The sequence below is a fragment of the Cyprinus carpio genome, chromosome B19 (assembly GCF_018340385.1).
Source record: "Cyprinus carpio isolate SPL01 chromosome B19, ASM1834038v1, whole genome shotgun sequence".
NCBI classification, from domain to species: Eukaryota; Metazoa; Chordata; class Actinopteri; order Cypriniformes; family Cyprinidae; genus Cyprinus; species Cyprinus carpio.
In genome coordinates, this window is record NC_056615.1 from 21,469,386 (window position 1) to 21,491,081 (window position 21,696).

The 21,696-nt window shown below is 37.9% G+C and overlaps 1 protein-coding gene across 1 annotated transcript; it reads right to left on the reverse strand.

Annotated features, from left to right (window-relative positions):
• Positions 1 to 2,772: 2,772 nt before the first annotated feature.
• Positions 2,773 to 21,318, reverse strand: LOC109111939 (histone-lysine N-methyltransferase SETDB1-A-like). The gene is given in 24 exon segments (XM_042745988.1): positions 2,773 to 2,834; positions 6,239 to 6,371; positions 8,091 to 8,210; positions 8,389 to 8,484; positions 8,599 to 8,610; positions 8,612 to 8,802; positions 8,898 to 8,979; positions 10,436 to 10,503; positions 10,616 to 10,843; positions 10,919 to 11,088; positions 11,834 to 11,950; positions 12,429 to 12,790; positions 13,658 to 13,871; positions 14,540 to 14,771; positions 15,068 to 15,326; positions 15,495 to 15,685; positions 16,459 to 16,532; positions 16,755 to 16,959; positions 17,063 to 17,197; positions 17,937 to 19,386; positions 19,635 to 19,660; positions 19,766 to 19,968; positions 20,053 to 20,253; positions 21,016 to 21,318. Coding segments are annotated over 23 exon segments (4,824 nt in total). The 5' UTR covers positions 20,247 to 20,253; positions 21,016 to 21,318.
• Positions 21,319 to 21,696: the final 378 nt, after the last annotated feature.

Consider the following 21,696-nt stretch of genomic DNA (forward strand, 5'->3'; position numbering starts at 1 on the left):
AGAAAGAGAGAGCATTAGTGAGCACATCTGAGGTCAAAGTGTTGATGGCAGGTGTTTGGCTTCAGTGTGCTTATGTGGACACCTCTAAGCCTTCGGTCAGAATCTATCTGATCTTAAGCTGCTTAGTGAACATAAACAAGAGTGGTAGACTGTGTAGATCTGCTGTCATGATGGCATGAAAAACCAGGTAGTGGAGTTAGATTTTGTACCTGGAGAGAGTGAAACCGAGGTGTACTTCAACGAGTATGCATCCTATACTCCACACTCACACGCTGACTCCATCCCAGTTGCAAGAAAAAAACACTGGGTTTAATAGGAGTTATGGATCATCTAATGGTGACATCAATGTTACTGCATCATAACCTTATACACCAGGACACTGTACAGTATTTTAGTCAGCATCAAGGGTTTCAAACTGTTAAGAAGGGTCGAAAGTTAAAAAAAAGTGAATAATCACAATGATGATCCTGCAGCTCTGCAGCATTGCTTTTTTTTTAAATGAATACTTATGTTCAGCAAGACCCATTACATTAAAAGTGACTCGTCGTGTGTCGCAAATAAATATGTTATAAAAATTCAAATACAATACAAATCCAAACTTTCTATTCAAAGAGACTTCTGAAAAAAAAAGCTGTGTTCCCAATAATAAAAAAAAACGAAATGTTTCTTGAGCCAATGAATCCGCATATCAGAATGATTTTCTGAAGATCATGTGATCCCAAGATACTGAAACAATGATGCTGAAAATTCAGCTTTGCTTTCTTTTATTTTTACAATATAAATAATTAACTCCACCATTGGCCAGCATATAAGAGACTTTCAGAAACATTTTAAATATCTTAAAATGAATCAAACATTTTTATAGGTAGTGTTCTTTTAAGGCAAGAGAACTGCCCCACAATAACATATTTAGATTTATATCAAATCAACATATTTTTTATAAGATAATATTTCAGAACAGATTAAGGTTGGGTATGAAGCTTTCATGGCGTAAAAGTCTCAGTCTTACGTTGGACAATTCCCCGCAGTCGGTTGAATTTGAAGTCACTATGACCTCTGGCTAGCTCTTCTAATTAAATTCTGTTGTGCTGGAAAGGACAGAAGCTAATCTGTGTTGCTGCACGCGATTAATCCCATCTCGTGTCCTGTGACCTCATTAGTCAGTTTCATGCCAATACCAGTTATTTCATTCAAATTTACATTCAGTAGCATTGTGTGCTGCTTAAACATGCCGTTTGGGTCATGTCCGTACCTACAATAACTTCAGCGTGCTCTGTAGTGCCTGGGCAGAAACAATGGTGCTGGTGGTGCTTCCGGAATCAAAATGTTGCGCTGCCAAAATCCACCCCCCTCACTCGCCGTAGCCTTCCCAGTAATACCATCTCGCTCCTAACCACAGAGAGAAATGATGGGGAGCATCAATTATCATGAATTCCCCTCATTTTTTTTCTTTAATTCTTATGTTATGGTCAACTAAGGATTTTTTCACCAGCTCATCGCTGAATTTTTACCATACAACACAAATAATGACAAACTCTTTCCATTACATTTCTCCACGGTGTATGTGATTGTGAAGTCATAGTTGACAATAAAATGTTTTTCTGGTTTTCAGTCTGTTTGGTCCTTTGTTTTCATTGCAAAACTGCAAAGAAGGAGAAACATGAACAAATCAGCAATATTCATAAATACCAGAAGTAGGACCTGCCTATTAAATACATAGCAAATGGAGGTCTAACTTCTATTATCTTTTTAAAATAGGTTTACACTTACACTTGACAGCTATGCATATCTGGTAGTCATAATGACGCACTTTGACTGATGGATTAGGGCAGTATTGTTTTTCTTTGAGGAAATTCAAAAGTGCTGAGAGCCACACAGCTCAAAACTGATACACATATGGCCATGAATAGTCGAACCATCAAACTATCCTGTGACACACAAAGACTAAAGCACCGCGAAATATTTGAGAATAATACAACATTTACGTCAAGCAAGTATACTACCAACAGGATCAGACTGTGGTCTTCGGGCTACCAGTGCCCCTCAAGGTAAGTTTGCACCTAGATAGTCTTCTATACTGTTAGTTACTCTGCATGTGGATTGCTCACAAACATGCCACTAATTTTGATGGCGCGAAACTTCACTTCTCTCACTTATCTGCCAGGATCCTCTTCTCATGTGATTGTCTGATACCTCACATAAACCGTGTCATGCATTCTTCTAGCTCAGCGGTAAGGCTGCCGTCTATTGCTACTTTCTACACATTTTTGATGATCTTCAGAGCGATGTGTGCTCCAACGCCTCTTACACCAAGCAGAAAGCATTAATTCTCAACACCTGCAGTTTTCCACTTCTGGTCAGTTATCTTTCCTAACTCCTTACAAGATCGAACACATGTATAGAGCAGTATAAGAAATGAACCACATTGATGGCACTGATGGTGAAGTAGATTTCCTGTTTTTGTCTGGAGGGTGACACAAATAAACCATTATAGGCAATAAAAGCACTGGCAAAAGACTGAATGGTTCTTATTTTTCCGTGCACATTTGTAATAGGAATCCGAGCCTATAATCCCCTTTTTTTTTTTTTGCTGCCTGTCTAATCACACCCTGCCGTTTCTGTCTGCCCCAAGAAGCAGATATTTCCAGCCTACAACTGACAGAGCATTTTTAACAGCCAAGCAACACTTTTTTCCGTTTGAAGTTCACCCCAGCGGTTTTGTAATAAAGTCGCTGTTGGTTTTGCCAAGTGATGACGCTCACGCTGCGATGATCAATAATTGCAGTCACCCCCGCACCGAAGGTGCCCCTCGCCCAAAGTGCTGACAATCTCATCTAAGAGACAAATAGAAGGAAAAAAGATGTAGAGAAAGGGGAGGGGAGATGTAAAGAGAGCAATTAGACAGCTGAAGCGTATTTAAAGAGCCATCCTAAACAAGCTTCCTAAAATCACATTTATAACCAAAACTGCGTGACTATCTATAATCGGGTTAACCTAAAAAAAAAAAAAAAAGTAAAAAATCTCACAAGTGTGCAATATGCACAAACTTGATGAAAGGAATAATGTAAACATGGTCAAAAAAACGTTACGTTTTTCCAACAACAAAAATAGTATACATTTCTGTTTTTACAAAAAATATTAGATCACAAAAAAAAAAAAAAAAAAAAAAATCACTAAACGATTTTTAAACTATGGGACTGCTTTAAGCTAATTCAAAACGAAAATTTTTTTAAATTCTATGAAAAATGACACGCACCAGCAACTATGGAAATATTGTGAATGTCACAGTGCAATCGTATCCTTAAATCTAAATGACTGACTCGCATAGGCGCATGTGAATCTTGACCAGAATAAAAAACGCACATTATGGAGACGATGCGGAAAGCTAAATCTGGGAACCTGGCCGGCACGATTAAAAGGATCATAATGCTTCTACACAGCAACCCAACAGCCCAACCCCACTGAGAAGAATAAATAAGGAGCTATTAAAGACATGTTTGCCATGCCTTCCCCCCTTGCCTGTTACCGGCAAAAGGGGAACATTCTACGAAGCATCATCATCACCACCAACATCATGATCAATGACCTCCTGCCCTACCCCTGTGTGTGTCTGCTGTGTGCTGGTCCACTTGATGGGAGAAATGGTTACGATATTAGGAGTAGAGGAGTAGTAGTAGTGGCAGTGTGTACATCTCTCTTGCAGTCGTCGCACTACCTGCCGACAGATCAGGGTGACCCTCATCGGCGTCCCTCCACACTACACAGTGCCCTCTTCCCGCTGTCACTCCGCTGCTTCGGCCCCGGCCAGGGTCACAGGTCAGAGGTCACGCCACGACCGCAGAGGGAGGAGGGGAGGTGGTGAGGCGGGGAGAGTGGAGGGGGGCAGCCGTAGCCACGGCGTCGAAGATGAGCAGTGTTGTAGTTGTTGTAGGTAGGTTTGGTGGTCATGGGGCGATTCGTATGACACCACGTGAGAAGATATATATAACTGATAGGGATACTAGTGCAAGGGATCAAGTCAAAGATAACAATTTTACCACTCCCTTCTTGCTTTCAAACTCCCCTCATCCCTCTGCCTAGCAACCCTGACAAAAAGTCACAAACAGCAACCTGCCCTCAACATTCTCTAGAAGAGCACATGAGTTAAAGCATTGCTAATTCCACAACTATTACATCCATAACATCTCCACAGAAAATGGGGCTCCTAATGTGAGGAGACTGGAAATAAGATGAAAAAGAGCTGAAATTATAAAACAGCTTTATATGCGTTCATTTTTGACTGAAAATCACAAACTTTGTTGAAGAGTTATATAAGGTGTGCATATTTAAAACCAGAAAGTGATGAAAGTTATGAGATATTAATTACAGAGGCTCTCCCAACAAAGCTATTCGACTGATTGTTATACCATTAATGTATCTGGCATTGAGCCCTCACTATTTAATGTTACAAGGTCGAGGCTCTAACACAAAAGCCAAGGGAGACTTGGGACTATCCCTTCATCAAAAAAAAGAGACCAGCGATCTCAAGAAGGAACCATAAAAACAAAGGGAGTTCATGCTTGCAATCTGGGGGCTGGCCGGGAAAGAAAAGAAAAGCAGTACATGGAGAAGGAAAATAGGAGGTTAGTGGTGTAGAGGTAGAAGAATGGGAGAAAAGATTTGGGGGAGGGAAAGAGAGCAGGCTGGGTGTTGAAGTACTCTGGCGAGGGCCGATGGGCTATAGGACCTGGTTCTCGCCGCCTTCGTTTGTGCTTACGCCCTACTGCGCTTTCCCTCCAGTACAATCCCTGCACTTACTCGGTTAAAGTAGCCCCCGCAGATGGTCGTAGCTAGGCTGAGGCATCAGCGCCAGAGATGATAGTAGTTCACCGGCGTCCCGTGTTCCCTGTCCCGATCCAGATCCGGCTGTGGTCAGACGCCATTGGCTCTCGCCGTGAAATTAATCTGTGTGGGCCTGCGGTCTGAAGCGGTTGTCATTAGCTGGAGAGAGAATATATGAGTGTCATTTAACACAGAATGACTTCAAGTAAGCACTGCATATTACCTGGTTTTTAAGTGTATTCATAAAAAATGTAATAAAATATATTGGACCTGACCTCCAAAATGAACCTCTGATTGTCATATGATCAGAAGTTTAAACATTTAACATTTTATTTTTTAAATGGTTGTCAAGAAGTAGGCTTGCCTTTGAGAAATTGCTCATTCGCAATTCAAACAATTGTATATGAACGATTATGGATATTTTTCCCCTTAACTGGATTACAATACAAATTTTGAAAACCTAAACTTTTTATTTTCATGTATATATTTACTTCATTCATATAGTTTAGGTTTAACATAAAACCAAACCTAAAATAAAATTTTTACAAAACCATAGATACATACTTGAAATACATACATATACAAAGGCCAAAACCACACGCCCACACACACACACATGTGTAACGCATACAAAAAAAATATGAAACAGTACACAATACATTATAATAAAATATAATACAAACCTCGATTAATCGTATTGTAATGTTCTCAACATAACTGCTCATATGTAGGTCAAACGTAAAATGTTATATGATGTTACGAATTTATTTTAATTTTATATACATTTTTTGAATGTCTTATGATCAAAACTACAGTTCAAACAAGAATATTTGAAATATTACTACAATGCAATACAACATTTCTATTTGAATATATTTTACAAACTAATTTATTCCTGTGACAAAGCTGAACTTTCAGCAGCCATTACTATAGTCTCTTCAGTGTCACATGATCCTTCAGAAATCATTCTAATATGCTGTTTTGGTGCTAGAAATTTTATTTTTAATTTTCATTTTTTAAATTTTATTAAAAAAAAATTAGTTTATAAAATGCTGAAAACTTTTTTTGCCTTTTAGCACTTTAAAAAAAGATTTTTTAATATTAATACTCGATAAAAAAAAGGAAAGTTTTATTAAGTTATATTTTCGAAAAAAAAAAAAAAAAACAAGAAAAATTAAAATCTTAATTTGCACAACTAAACAAAAAAGTGTAAATTTAAAATTTCCGTGGAAAGGGTTGACAACACCTATTATCCTTGAGGAAGCTCCCCTCATTGCTGCCCTTTTTCTTTTGAGCTGTGAAGGCTCGCACGGTAACTCTGCAATTTGATCTTTTTGGGTCAATGCTTCCATACAAACATACCCCTGGATCTGGCAAACCCGGGCATCCTGTCTGTGTCCCCCCCCCTCTCCCTCACTTTTCACTGCTGGGGAAAAACGCCGGTGAGGGGCGATGTCGGGGTTTTTCCCCCCCTGTCTCTGTCCCGCCACGATAACATCTTGGTATTTGCGGGGCCCCTCCGGGGACGGGTACCGCTGGAGTGGGGGCATCTGCCAAGGTAAAACAAATAATTTAAAATAAAAAAGAAAAAAAAATAAAATCATTTTTTAAAGGGAAATTGGAATCTTTTAAAATATTTTAATATATAACATTAACATACTTTTTTAATATTTTAAGCAAAACGAGAACCCACATACATCTTGAAGATTAAAATCTCTCTGTTTACATTCTAGGGTAGACGGTTAATATCTGCAAAAATAGGGGGAAGTGAGAGCAAACCGTGATTTTTAAAATTTTTTATAGAAAAAGGGATAAAAAAATAAAACTACTAAAAAAACACTTCTAGTAACTTTTCATATGCGGAAAAGGTCTATAAACAGGTTTTAATATAAACAAAAACCAAATCAAAAAAAGTAAAACCAACTGTCTAGTTTTAAAAGCCAAAATTTTCTTTTTATAGAGGCGGGTCAAAACAGATCAAAAACATTTAAAGGGACAAAGAACGTTAACAAAAAAATTAGATTTTTAAATTAAAAATTTGCTCTTTTTTTTATTGTGGGGTTAACACACGTGTTGTTATGTTATCAAACTGGGAAAAGGGCCCACCGGGACCCCGGAAAACCCTTTTTAATTATACTCAAGAAATTAAAAGATTTGTATGCATATCATTATGCATAAACATATTAAGGGAAGTTATACGGGGTAACGGTAAAAAAATAAATGAAAATTAAAGATACTATTTGAAATAAACATGCTTTTAAAACCCCGAGAGAACATCAAAGATCGGGAAAGGGAAAAAAACAAACAGAAAGGAGGGGTTTAATGCATTAAGTCTGCCTCAAACTACATCAAGCCCCATTACCGAAAACCATATTTAGGGGAAAAACCCCAGAACAAGCTCAAGTAACGAAAGGGAAACACCGATAACTTAGCTCAAAATTAAGGGTCGTTAAGTAAACGTAAGAAATGAACAGATGTTTATTATTAAATAAAAAAACGACTTTTTCGCTAAAACAAATGGACGGGCTAGCCCCCTAACGTTAGTCAATTGTTTTTGGTTTAATCGGTTTTTTCTTTACACTTGAAATAACAGGAACCCGTATATTAGTCGTTCTATTTTTTTAAAAAAATTTTGGCGGCAGTGTCGATAAGGCAGGGCCCCCAAAGTTTAAAAACAGCATTAAATACTATATTTTTCGGCAAACTGCTGCTGTGCGCGTCGACGGCCATTTCGAATCTTCCCCTTTTCAAGGGGGCCTTCCTACTCGTGAGAAGAGAGAGCAGTGAGAGAGAGAGAGAGAGAGAGAGGAGAGAGAGAGAGAGAGAGAGAGAGAGAGAGAGAGAGAGAGAGAGAGAGAGAATATGAGAGACAGTAAAGGGCAGGTAATGAAATATATTGAACAATATAATGTCTGGAGTGACCATAGAAGCCATTTGCTGTGATATTAACCCTGTAATCCACCTCACCAGTTTTTTCCCACACATATTACACAAAAACTTTGAATATTTGCAAATTTTATTTACATTTATTAAGTGATTATTAACATTATTGTAGAGGTGTAAAAACAGTAAAAACGAACAAAACTAAAATAAAAGCAATGACACAAAACTTTAATATATTTTATACTTTCATATTCAGTGGGTCATGACTGGAACGCTCTTCCAGAAACACACAGTGCCTCAGCTATGCTTCTGATGGCTTGGTCAAACTGTTTACAATGATAACACCTCAAGGAAGAGCTTTAGTGTTTTTTTCTTGAAAGCAGTACATCAGAGAGCCTCCCTGTGCACCGCAGAGAGCCACAGCAGCAGAGCAGAACTTTCCCCTCCACACTGCCAACCTCATAGTTATAATCCCACGGCAGCTCCGTCCCCGCCCTTGATGCCGCCTGGTGAAGACAGACGAGAGGAAAACCAGAGTAAGACAACTTTCTGGATAAAAAATTACAATAGCATTCCTTCATTAACATTAAACAATAGCAAGAGTTAAAATTTGGCCAGTTAACCACTTATTTTTAAGTAAAAACTTCCTTTATTAGAAAACCAAGCTGGTATGAATCGAGGCACGGACTTGCTGGCGAAGAATGCCACCCATGGAAACCGAAGGTCGTGTGTGTCCACAAAGACGTTCTGAACAAAAATAAATTCGGGACTGCAGCTATGCTGTTGAGAAATGCGGGGATTAATAATAAAAAAAATTTAGATAGAAGTGAATAATATTTTCAGACTTGTATCACTGCTGACACATCTTTAGTGACGAGGCTGAGTCTGGCTTACGTTATTGAAGCGGGCCGAGGTTGCCCTCTTGTCTCGCGTCTATGATGTAACAAGTCTCCTCGCCGTTGAACAGTCTGCGGGTGTTTCTGCCTGTTACAGCTGTCCTTGTTTTCTCATTCTTTGCGTCCAAGGTTTCTGGAGGTTTTACTCTCCTCTGGAATGACTTTATGGCAAAGCAACGCTTTGGACCTGAGGTTTCTTCACCTACAGACACAAATTACAGACTGAGCAAATTCAATGAAACACTAGAAACAGACAACGATGAACAGAAATTGAGAATCGAGAGAATAGAAACTGACCGTCCCCTCTCATTTGTTTGATCACTTTCTTCTGAGCATCTTTATATGTTTCATGTGGCTTATGGGATAGTTTTCTCCTCATCTAAGAACATGTGATTTCACTAAACAGGTAAAAAAAAAAACAACAACATCAGGCAAGTTTACTACATGATAGAGCCACATGGGATAATGCAAAAAAGTTGCCCAGATCTCAGCCTATGTGCCTCGTTGTCTCTCTACATCATCAAAAATATTGTTATGTTATATATAAAATATATTTATATAAATATATAAATGTATATAAACATGTACATGTTTTCAAAATTATATAATATAATAAATAAAAACCGTAGTAAACACATTTCATATACAGTGGCGTGCAAAAGTTGGGAACCCCTTGCAGAATCTGTGAAAAAGTGAATAATTTTAACAAAATAAGACAGATAATACAAAATGGCAGGCCATTTTTTATTTATTTACTGTCCTGAGTAAGATATTTTACATAAAGATGTTTACATTTAGTCCACAAGGCAAAAAAAAATGGCTGAAATTATTTAAAATAACCCCATTTTTTTCTTAATACTGTATGATTTTGAGATCCATCTTTTCACAATGAGGACAATTGAGGAACTCAAACACAACTATTAAAAAAGGTTCAACATTCACTGAAGCCCCAGAAGCAGAAATACAATGCTTTAAGAGTCTTTTAATATTTAGTGCTTTTTGAATTTGAAGATCAAGGTAAATTGTACTTAATTTGTCTTTCGGGGAAAACATGCAAGTATCTTCTTTTACTTCCAAAGGGCAGTACTAAATTTGGACATCTTCATCCTGTTCAAAAGTTTTCACCACCTGGCTCTTAATGCATTATGTTTCTGCTTCTGGGAGCATCAGTGAATGTTTGAAACCTTTTTAATAGTTGTGTTCGAGTGCCTCAACTGTCCTCAGTGTGAAAAGATGGATCTCAAAATCATACAGTCACTGCTGGAAAGGGTTCAAATATGCAAAGATGCTGGAAAACTGAAGAATCTGCAGGACAACCAGGATTTTTTCTGAAGAACAGTTCTCAGTAACTGTTTCAGAACAAACAAGAGACTCATGCACAACCATCACAAAACAAGAAAACAGTCATGGATCATCCAGGTAACCACACACAGTATTAAGAACCAAGGGTTCAAAACTTTTGAATGGGGTTATTTTAATAATTTCAGCCATTTTTTTTGTCTTGTGGACTAAATGTAAACAAAAAAAAAAAAACTTATTTTGTATGCAAGTAATCATTTGACAGAACTAAATGAAAATTAGAAATAGTACCTTAGCAACTAACAAATAAATTTGTGTTGAAGCACTAAATTACTAAAAGGTAAACTGGACATAAATAAAATCAAAAATTTAAACTAAATTTGAAATAAAATTAAACCTAAATAGTAATGGTTAAATTATAAAAAAACTATAAAAATGACAAATGCACAAAACAAATGACAATAAAAATAAAATAAAAAAAATAAAAGACGATTCAAAATCGTAATGAAAACAATAGCAGCATAGAAATTACTAACATAACGGTGCATCTTACCCCTTCTGTCTCCTCTCGTTTCCGTGTCCAGTTCCATAAGTTCTTCTCTTTCTATGGATAAAGAAAAAAGAAAAGATTTCATAGTTACACATAGAAATGGCAAGACATGCAATTGTTTGGCTCATGTCTTCATATGGTCGTAAGGTTGAATATTTGAACACACCTTCACCACTGCTGGAGTCTTCTCGGTAGAGAGTGTTTTTCCATAATGGCCCTGTTTTCATTGTTATGGTCTCCTTGTTGGTTTCCACCTCTGTGTCCGAGCAGTACGCCTCGCTTTCATAACCCTCTTTCAGTTTCTCCACACCCTCAATGAAGTCAAGGTTGGCCAAATATTCATTGCCAGACACGGTGTCGTCTTCATTCACTCGGTCTTCGTTTACTATTTTACCTGTTAGGTGATAGATGGAGGTGATGAGGGAGGAATTTTGTTGTACGCAAAGACATATAATGCATGTTCACTTACCAGTGAAAACACATACGAAAGTACCCTTGGCCACATCATCTCTGCAGCGGATGCCCCATCCCTTGTGCTGTGTCATGAAGAGCTCCAGCCGCAGCTGCAGACCGTGCTGAACCAGCCTGTTGCTGCACATTCTCGGATCACAACGGCACAGAGGGTTACACTCATACACCCTACAGAGATGAAGAACAGAATTTCAATCAGCTTTGTGTCTGAATATATAAGGGTAACTGTTTTTGAGGTGAGAAGGCTATACGCTGCTGTTTTAAAAGTTTAGGGTAAGTGAGATTACTTTTTTGAATAAATGTCATACTTTTATTCAGCAAAGATGCACTTCAATTCATCAAAACTGACAGTAAAAACCAAAATTGTTACAAATAAATGTTGTTCTTTTGAACTTTCTATCCATCAAAGAACCCTGGGGGAAAAATCATCACGGTTGCCATAAAAATATTAAGCAGCACATCGGTTTTAAACATACTACTAATAAGAAATGTTTTCACATGAGCACCAAATCAGCATATTAGAATGATTTCTGGAGGATCATGTGAACACTGAATACTGAAGTAACGGAGTTGAAAATTCAGCTTTGCATCACAGGAATAAATTAGATTTTAAAATATCCACATAAAAACTGTTATTTTAAATAATAATAACATTTCACAAGTCTCATGTTTTACTCTATTTTGGATCAAATAAATGCAGCCTTGGTGAGCATAAGAGACTTTTAAAACATTTTTAGCCACAAACCTTTGACCGGCAGCATATCTAGCTATGTGCTGATCTGGAGCAGATCAAGATTACTATATTTTTGACAATAAAATAAACACTGATGTGTCACGTCTGATATTAGAGGGGCTCTACTGTAACCAAATGATAATCAGACATACAGAAAAACAGACAGAGTTTGTTTCTAACCCTGTTGGCAAGGTGGTTGGCAATCTCTTATGTGTGTATCCAGCACTAACATCCACTGGACCTCCACTGCATAGGGACGTAGCCTCAATGGTCAGCTGGTGGCATGCACACTTTGACCTGTCACACATACAAATACATAATATTTAATAGCAATTTCCATCATTTAAAAGGAATGTTCCAAGTTCAATCCATTTCATGTAATCAAATAATTATCACTTGTTGGCAGTCTAAAATCAGAAGGGATATTCAGCTCCCTAATTCATTATTTCCCAGCCAAAAAACGCCTTTTCTGGGAAGCCATATTTTGGGTATGATCTCAAGAATTATGACTTGCCAGAATATAAATTAGTTGGTCATTATGGTAAAACATTTTTGGAAAAGTGTTAGAATCTGCATAAAACATTTTACAAACCTTTAAAGGCCACCTACAACAAATGAACTGAATGATGACTCACAAGTCTAAAGTATCTTCTGAAGTAAAAGACAACATGCCACAGATAAACAGCTGTAAATAAACATTGACCTGTACAAAACCCGGAAAATTCCTTTCATTTCACAAATTTTCGCCTACAAACGCAGACTCAAAAAACTGTACCTGTCCTGACAGCCATCTGTGCAGTCACAGCCGATCAAGAAATCTGGGCTTGTATTGATTGAAAAACCCGGAGCTGGAACCCTGTCTTTGGTGTAACTGATGTTAGGAGCAAGCGTATTGTCCACTTCATTAATGCAGGGCCGCAACACCTCTCTGCCCTCTGATATGTCCGGCAGGTAGAGGTGAGGCTTGCCGGTTGATGTGGAAGGAGGTCGGGCGCGATTCACAAGAACAAACGGGTCCATACAGAACATTTCCAGGAAAAGGAAGTCACAACGTGTTTCTAACAAGTATTCCTGCACTTCCTGCATGTCGCACAGGCTCCGCCCACACGGAGAACGATAGAAAATGTGGAAAAACACCTAAAGAGAGCAAATAATAAGAAATGTTCCTTGAGCAGCAAATCAGCTTATAAGAATGATTTCTGAAAATCACACTGAAGACAAATTCAGATTTGCATCACACAAATATATAACCTTTTAAAATATAACTAAATAGAAAATATTAATTTCATAGTGTAATAATATTTAACAATATAGCCATTCTTGTTTTTTTTTTCTCAAATACATGCAGCCTTGGTGAGCATAAAAGACTTCTTTCAAAAACATTAAAGGGGTCATCTGACGATGCTAAAAATAACATTATTTTGTGTATTTGTTTAAGCGGTTTATGGTCCAAAAAACATTTTCTACATACCATACATTATTTTTGCTACTTTTCTGAAACGCATCAATTTTTACAAAGCTCATTGTTCTAAAAAAAAAAAAAAAGTGTAGTGTGCTCTGATTGGCCAGCTATCCAGTGTATTGTGATTTGCCAAAAAATGTTACGCCCCTTACCATATTTGGAAACACACAGCGGCAACAATAATACAGCGAGAATAAAAGTTACGCCTTCTTTCTTTGCGTAAACATTTGGGTGGTGTTATGCAAATCATCCAACACAGTGACGTAGACATGTGGGGACGTGTTTAAACGAGGCGTTTTAGGAGGGTATGGACGAGTCTTAACTTTAATAAAGAATATTTCTTTGGGTTTGAGACTTTAGTCTTTATGGATCATATATATGCATGAACAACTTGTAACATTCTAAAGACAAAGAAAAACTTGATATCGCATCATATGACCCCTTTTAAAAAATCTTAGTGACGCCAAATTTTTCACCAGTAGTATACGTACATTGAGAGTAGATGAACACTAATTGAAGCAACTTCCTCAAACGCCACCCACCTTTCCATCGATGCGCCTTCTAGCCGTCATTCGCCGAAACTTAAAAAGCAGTGGTATAAGAAGTGGATTTTGACCACGATGCATGTCGCCTTGAGACGGTCTCACCCCATCCAGACATGCTGGACAACAGCGATGATGCAAGTAAATGGACTTGTTCTGGTGTTGCATTGAAAAACACTCTTCTTCCTCATCAGGGGCAGGTCGTTTTGCACTTCTAGAATATAGAGCCCAATATGACGTGGTTGGTGCTTAGTATTCCAAATCATTCTGTATTTAAAGAAATAGTTCACCCAAAAATGAAAATTAGCTGAAATGGATTCACCCCCAAGCCATCCAAGTGTAAGAGATTTGGAGAAATTTAGCATTACATCGCTTGCTCACCAGAGGATCGTCTGCACTGAATGGGTGCCGTCAGAATGAGTCCAGACAGCTGAGAAAAACATCACAATAATTCACAAGCAATCCACACGACTCCAGTCCATTACTTACCGTCTTGTGAAGTGAAAAGCTGTTTTAACCTAAAACCATTACTTCTGGCCAAAATATGTCTACAATCGATAATAACGCCTCCTCCAGTGACAAAGCCAATCCCCTGTTGTCCTCTCACATCAAAATCCACAGACATGTTTATTTAGAACTGTTTTTAAACAGCACTTGTGGTGATGTTTTTATAAGCTGTTTGGACTCTCAGTCTGACGGCACCCATTCACTGCAGAGGATCCACTGGTGAGCAAGCAATGTAATACTAAATGTTTCCAAATATGTTCCCATGAAGAAACAAAATCAATCTACATCTTGGGTGGCCTGAGGGCGAGTAAATTTCCAGCAAATTTAAATTTTTGGGTGAACGGTGCCTTTAACTAGGACAAGCCCATTACTCACCTTAAATTTGAGAAAGTTCGTAAGACAGGTGAAAGCATTGTCAACCTCTCAAGGATGACCTTTGGCTGGAAAGCAGCCGACATAATCTTTTGAGGGCTAATAGATGAAGTTCTGGTGACTGTGACCTGCACAGGAGATACGGCTTTTGAGGTGACAGTTGCAGAAGTAACAGTCGCTGAGGGAACTGCTGTCGAAGAGGGAGCTGTGTTGAGCTGAGGCGTGGCATTTCCTGCTAAACAACAGAGTTGTGCATGAACTTAATTACGTTACATAAAGAGATAAATAAAAAAATATGCTGTTCTCATAAATGTATTCACTTTTTTCAATAAAAAGAAACTAGAACATTTAAATTAAAATTGCAAAAGAACACGACTAATTTTTTTTTTTTTTGATAAAATATTGATTTTTGTCATACTGATAATGAGCATGTTCTATATCCCAATATACTGTATTACTGAATACATGCACATGTCTATTTGGGAACGTGCATAAAAGAGACAGGATGTGCAAAAAACACAAAAACTCTACCTCTTATAGCAGGCTGTTGCGGTTTCTGTTGAGGTTTCTGTTGAGGTTGTTGTTGCTGTGTTTTCTGTTGAGTTGGCTGTTGTGGTTTCTGTTGAGGTTGTTGTTGCTGTGTTTTCTGTTGAGACGGTTGTTGTGGCTTATGTTGTGTTTTCTGTGGAGGTTTTTGCTGCGGTTTATCTTTAGCCAGACGTTGTTTGATATTTACAATGTGTTCCAACTTGTCTGAGCCTTTATATATCCACTCTTTCTGCTTGTCTTTCTGAAAGACAACACCACCACATTTATCAGCATCAAAATGATAGAAATGCTGTGATGGTCCCATTAAGTACCCCCACTGTCTTTCATTTTCCTTAGTATAAAGACATTAAATTGTAAAGTTCACAAATTCACAAAGAAATCTAGCATCCCACAATGGATTAATTTTCACCTTAAAGCAGATCTGGATCAGGCTGCCATCCAATTGGAGCACAGTGCAGGACTCAAACTCGCCATCCCGTATCGCCCTAGTGTCTTGCCCCACGCGAAGCACTACAGCAATGGGGTTGGGATAGACACGAAGATATTCCTTCACCTGTAACTGAAATTTCTCATCCTCAATGTCCTTCCACACCTTTTTCACTGCAAAGAAAAAAAGTTAACAAAATTCTCTTTTAGCAGTCCAGTGATTATATGGGGTCTTAAAGGGATACTCCACCCCAAAATGAAAATTTTATCATTAATCACTTAAACCTGGAGGCTTGTGACTGTCCCATAGACTGCCAAGTAAATAACAGTGTCAAAGTCTATAAAAGGTATGAAAGTCGTCGTCTGAATACTCCATCTGCCATTAGACTGCAATCTGGGTTATATGAAGCGACAAGAACACTTTTTGTAAGCGTTCTGTATCATCCACGCCACAAGGATGCGCTGTTTCTACATGTATTTAGCTTTGATTTGAAATAAAACAGTGCATCCTTGTGGCGTGGATCACACAGAAGAGCATACACAGCATACGATGATATGGAGAGACACAGAGGAGACCATTGACAAAGGAATTGTTGAATAAAGTTGTTATTTTTGTTTTATTCACATACAAAAAGTATTCTCGTCGCTTCATATAACCCAGATTGCACATCTGATAGCAGATGGAGTATTATATACGACGACTTTCATACCTCTCCTGGACCTTGTCACTGTCATTTACTTTGCAGTCAATGGGACAGTCACAGGCCTCCCAGTTTTCATCCAAAATATTTTAAATTGTGTTCCGAAGACAAACGAAGCTTTTACGGGTTTGGAACGTCATGGGGGTAAGTGATTAATGACAAAATTTTCATTTTGGGGTGGAATATCCCTTTAAAATAACTGATTGAAACTGAGTAATAAAGAAATTAAGAACGAGAGTTTCTCACATTGTTTGCAGACAAGATGAAGTTCTGGAAGTGCCAGGTAAGCTGCATGACCATCATCAAAAAACACCAAGAACCTAATAGAAACATTTAACAAAATAGATATTAAGAATTTAGATATTTTATTAAAAGTCATATACAGTACAAGACTAAAATAGAGACAAAAAAAAAAAAAAAAACCTGAAAATAAAAAAAAAAATAACCTGTAAATTACTATAAAAAAAACAAAAAAACATATATTAAAAATAAACAAAAAAATAAGATAAATAACCCCCTTAATCCCTTAAACATAAATTCACCTCATGCGATTCTTGCGCTCAGGAAGCTCAACCAATACTCCTGCATTAAACGAGGCCTTTCCTTCATCATCTTTGCTGCTTGCCACAACACGACAGCCAATAAACAAATCCTTAAGTATGGGAGGCTGAAGAGAGGCCACATGATAAGCAGGCAGCACCATCTCTTTACCACTTTTAAACTCCACCTTATATCTGCGGCCACCCTCTAAAAGGAAAGAAAGATGAGACAGTAACAAATGCAACCAAATCTATTAGATTTCCGCCTTCATTTTAAGGTTTTATGAATTTACAGAATAGGTCAGTCTTACCTTCTGTTTGGACGTCTTGTACTGTTCCTTTACTCCACAAGTTATGTGCCCTTTTCCCCAAAACCGCATTGCCAACTTTAAGTTTTATCTCTTTTTGTCCTTGCTGCTTGGAGGACTCACTGGATGACTTGGAACCTAAGAAGATCAGTGACAGAGAACAAATACTGCTACTGTATGTAATCAGTAATGTACAATCACAATACACTTATTTGTAGCAGACATTCAGCTGCACAATGTTCCAAATATTAATCAAATATTTCATTATATACACACAACAGTTTTAAAGTTTGGGTTTGGTAATATTTTTTTAATGTTACTGAAAGCTTTTGTGAGTCTCTTATGCTCACCAAAACTGCATTTAAGTAGAGTAAGAACAGTAATGTTGTGAAATAGTATTACTTATCTATTATAACTTATTATTTGACTATATATTAAAATGTAATTTATTAATGTAAATAAATGTCCTTTTCAGTAAAACTCAGTCACATAATCCTGCAGAAATCATTCTAATATGCTGATTTGCTTCTCAAGAAACGTTTGTTATTATTAGCAATGTTGAAAAGAGTTGTGGTGCTTCATATTTATGTAAAACTTTTCAGGATCACTTAATGAATAGCAAAAAAGAAAAAAGCATTTATTTGAAATTCTAATCATTTTAATGCATCCTTGCTAAATGAATGCACTTATTTCTTAATAAAAATGTAATGACCCCCCAAAATTTAACAGTTGTTTATTTTTTTATTAAAATGTATGACAGAAACCATAATGCAAGAATATTCTTAACAGATTAGTTCTGATACATCTGTTACACATTATGTAAAGCATGAGTTAATATACTGTGAGATGAACTGTACAAATAAAAAATAAAGCTTACTTCCGGCAGGACTGGAGGGTTCTGCAGAAGCATCACTGCTGCTCTCATCATCAGTATTATCGACAAATGACTCTGATTGTGATGCAGGGGGTTCAAAATCACTGTCTCTCGAGGACTCTGATTCCGATTTAGGGGGTTCAAAATCACGGTCTCTCGATGACTCTGATTTTGATTTAGGGGGTTCAAAATCACGGTCTCTCGATGATTTTGAATGTGATTTACGGGGTTCATAATCACTGTCTGACGATGACTCCGACTCAGGGGGTTCATAATCGCTGTCAGCAGGACTAGCAGAGAAGTACTCTGTGTCAGAGGGATCATCATTACTATCTGCAGGCGATTGCGCTCTCGTTGTTTCCGTTTGCGGGCTGAAAGTGCTGCTGACAGGCGTAGATATTTTTGAAGATCTCAGCCTAGTCGTTGGACTTGATTTGCTTCTTGTTTTTGGCTGTTCGGTCTCATCTGTGGAATCCGAATCATGGCTGGCATGAGGTTCAGGTTCTTCAGGATTGTTCAGCAATGATGCATATTCAGGAGGAGTCTCTGTAGTCGACTCCGGCTCATCATGGTTTGTTTCTATGTTTGCTGTTTGTTCACTGGCAGCAATTTCCATTTGTTCTAAACTGCTTGAAGGTGAAGACATTTCTGAAGGATCAGTCTCCTTTGATGCTACAGATGCTGAATTAGGACAGGCACTAGTTTTCAGGATTTCAGGAGAAGTCATTGCCAGCAACGTAAGTTTAGTGTTACTTGTTGCTTTGTGATCTGAACAAAGGCTGCTTGACTTTTCTGAATCCCTTTCAAGCAAAGACATTTCAGAGGTTAATGCTCTCAGCTGAGGTTCAGTCTTAATTGATGGAATGGATGCAAATGTGAAAGGTTTTGAAGTGCTTGGAGGCGAAGCCATTTCCGACTTTATTACCGTCAACTGAGACTCAGTCTTTATTTCTGCTATGGATCCTAAACGAGGACTGGAAAAGGTTTCTGGTGTTTCTGAAGGACTCACTGCTGTCAGCTGAGGTTCAGCCTTAATTAATTTTAAGAATGGAGAGTTAAGAGTAGCAGAAGTTTCATGTTGTTTAGAAACGCTCATTTCCCAAGGGGTTATTGCTGTCAGTTGTGGCTCAGTCTTAATTGTTGGTTTAGAATCTGACTTATAACCGGCAATAGGTTTGTCTTGTTCTGAACTGCTGAGAAGCGAGGACATTTCACATTCTTTCGGTAGAGATTCGGTCTTAACTATTGCAATAGGGTTTTCAGGTATTTCCAGCTTTGGTGTGACAGATTCAGAACGCCTGGTTTCAGGGGTCGAGGCTGACGAGGGTCTGTTAGAGACGTCAGAAGATGATGATGGTGATGCAGCATTCATGGAGGAAGTTTTGTTTACCATCTGGACTAAATCCTGAACGAGTCTGGATGACTTCTGAATGGCCACAGTCACCTTTTCAAGCTAAAAGAAAAGAATGAATCAAGACAAAAACAGAAAGAATGACAAACAGGACGAAACCCAGAAAGAAAGACACAAAGAAAATTTGTAAATAAGACGAAATAATTAAATATATAAATCAAAGCAAAAATGGATGAAAACAATAAAAAAATATTATAAAAAATTAAAAGGGGAAAAAAAAAATACAGAATCAAAAATACAAAGTAAACTATCAGCATGTGTGACACCAATTTTTCAGTTAACATCCTCACCATTGGTTCCAAGGTTTCTTTGGTGGCTGCAAGAAAACAAAACAAAAGTGGTGTCAGATTTTTAATTACAACGCCATAATTTACAATATTTATATTTCCAAGCACTTTCCATTAAAATGTATGTCACTTACCTCCCAGATCAATGACAACGATATCATCATCATCTCCATTTAACACACTATTTTCCTGCTTATCCTCCTCGTCATCTGTAATATGAATGATGTCCTGTGGTTCTCCTCCACCTTCTCCTTCCTCCTCCGAATCTTCATCTCGGTATTCCTGTCCCAGCATTCCATAAAGACCCTTCATCACTGACTCGCACTCAAGGACTGACCTGATACAGACACAAAACACAGTCAAATGGCCAATTGTGATTGGGAGATACTGTTTTAAGGCATTAAAAAACACAACAACTCACTCGCAGGCATTGCTGTACAGAAGGCGGGTGTAAGTGGCTTCCCTCTCCTTCTGCTTCACCCAGTCCTCCACCCGCGCAAGCTGTTCGCGTCTCTGCATCAGATGAGGGTTTCGGTCCACCTCTGCCTGGATCCAGCGCTGCAGGTCATCCTTTGTCATTCTCAGGAGGTTATCATCATCTTTTCTGCTACTCATGGCTTTACTGTTGGAGCAACATATTGAAAAAGGTCAATCGTTAATAACTGCACAAGATTTGCTCATAGTATATTGAGCATCATACACTACAAACCTATTTATATTTAGTTTTGATATTTTGCATTATTTTCAGTTTAAAGGCATAGTTGACCCAAAACTGTACCTTCAGGGCATTCAAGACAGATTTACGTCACTTTCTCACAAATGGATCCTTTGCAGTGAATGGGTGCCGTCAGAATGAGTGCGCAAACAGCTGATAAAAACATCATAATAATCCACACGACTCCAGTCCATAAATTAACATGTTTAAATGAAAAAGCTGCATGAAATATGTGTTCTGTGATGAAATAAACTCATCTACATCTCACATTTTCATTTATTGGGTGAACTATTCCTTTAATTTGGATTTGACTTCATATTGGAATCTAAGAAATGAAGCTCTATTTTGTTTTTTGTTGTTTAAGTATCTGTAATGTGCATAATGTATAAAGTTAAACAACTTTTGAACAGGCACTTAGTGTGAATCAGAGGATGCATGCGTGCTGCACTCAACACATGGCCAATTCTCTTGATTGGCCCTTGATTGAACTGTAAAGAGGCGTGACAAATGGAGGAAATAAAAATATAACATAGTAACGTGTATAACCTCCCTCCCTTTAAACTAAACAAAATTAAGGCCTACTAGAACACACGTGGCTACTCTTTACAATGGCAATACAGCAACCGCGTAAATCAAAATAATAACACAAAGTGACATAACGTTACATACTGTCTAGTTCCCCAAGTTGCTGCTGTAACGTAGTATACTTGAATCCTGAAGACACTCACATATGAAAAAGCGCGCAGCTGCAGGATTGTATGGCGGACACTATCCCGCTCGTTTAACTTATATATCGGCAAAGCACAAAGTCTACCAGCACTGCAGGGAAGACTCTTTATGGATAGCCTACAACCTCCAACATCACGTGAAAAACTAAAAAGGTGCGTAATAAAACAACTAAAAACGCACTGAGGTAAACAATGTCCAGTCTGTTACTGTATCTGTGCGCTGGCGGATGCAGTCTACAAGAGGCATTCTGATTAGTCCAGTGTACGTTGACGCGGGAGGGTTAACCACGCCCACCTCAATTTAAAATAGCGGTACTTTACGGGCATTGTTAGACGTAATTTAAGTATGTTAGGTCTAAATGTTAGCTTAACGTGTAGTTAAACATGTGCGTTCTATCTAATGACTATTAAAGATTCAATTAGTATTTTTTTCAAGTGTAATGTACCGTCAAGCTTCCTTGAGGAAGAACCATTGCACGCGTCTTCTGTTAGTTTTCTCAGCGCAGGCAAGGATGGACCAATCACAGTCGTTTAGTCAATCTGTGTTTAATTTTTGATTTTTAAATGAAAAATAAAGAGCTCTGCGGATGAATGAAAAACAGAATAACATACATATCATGTT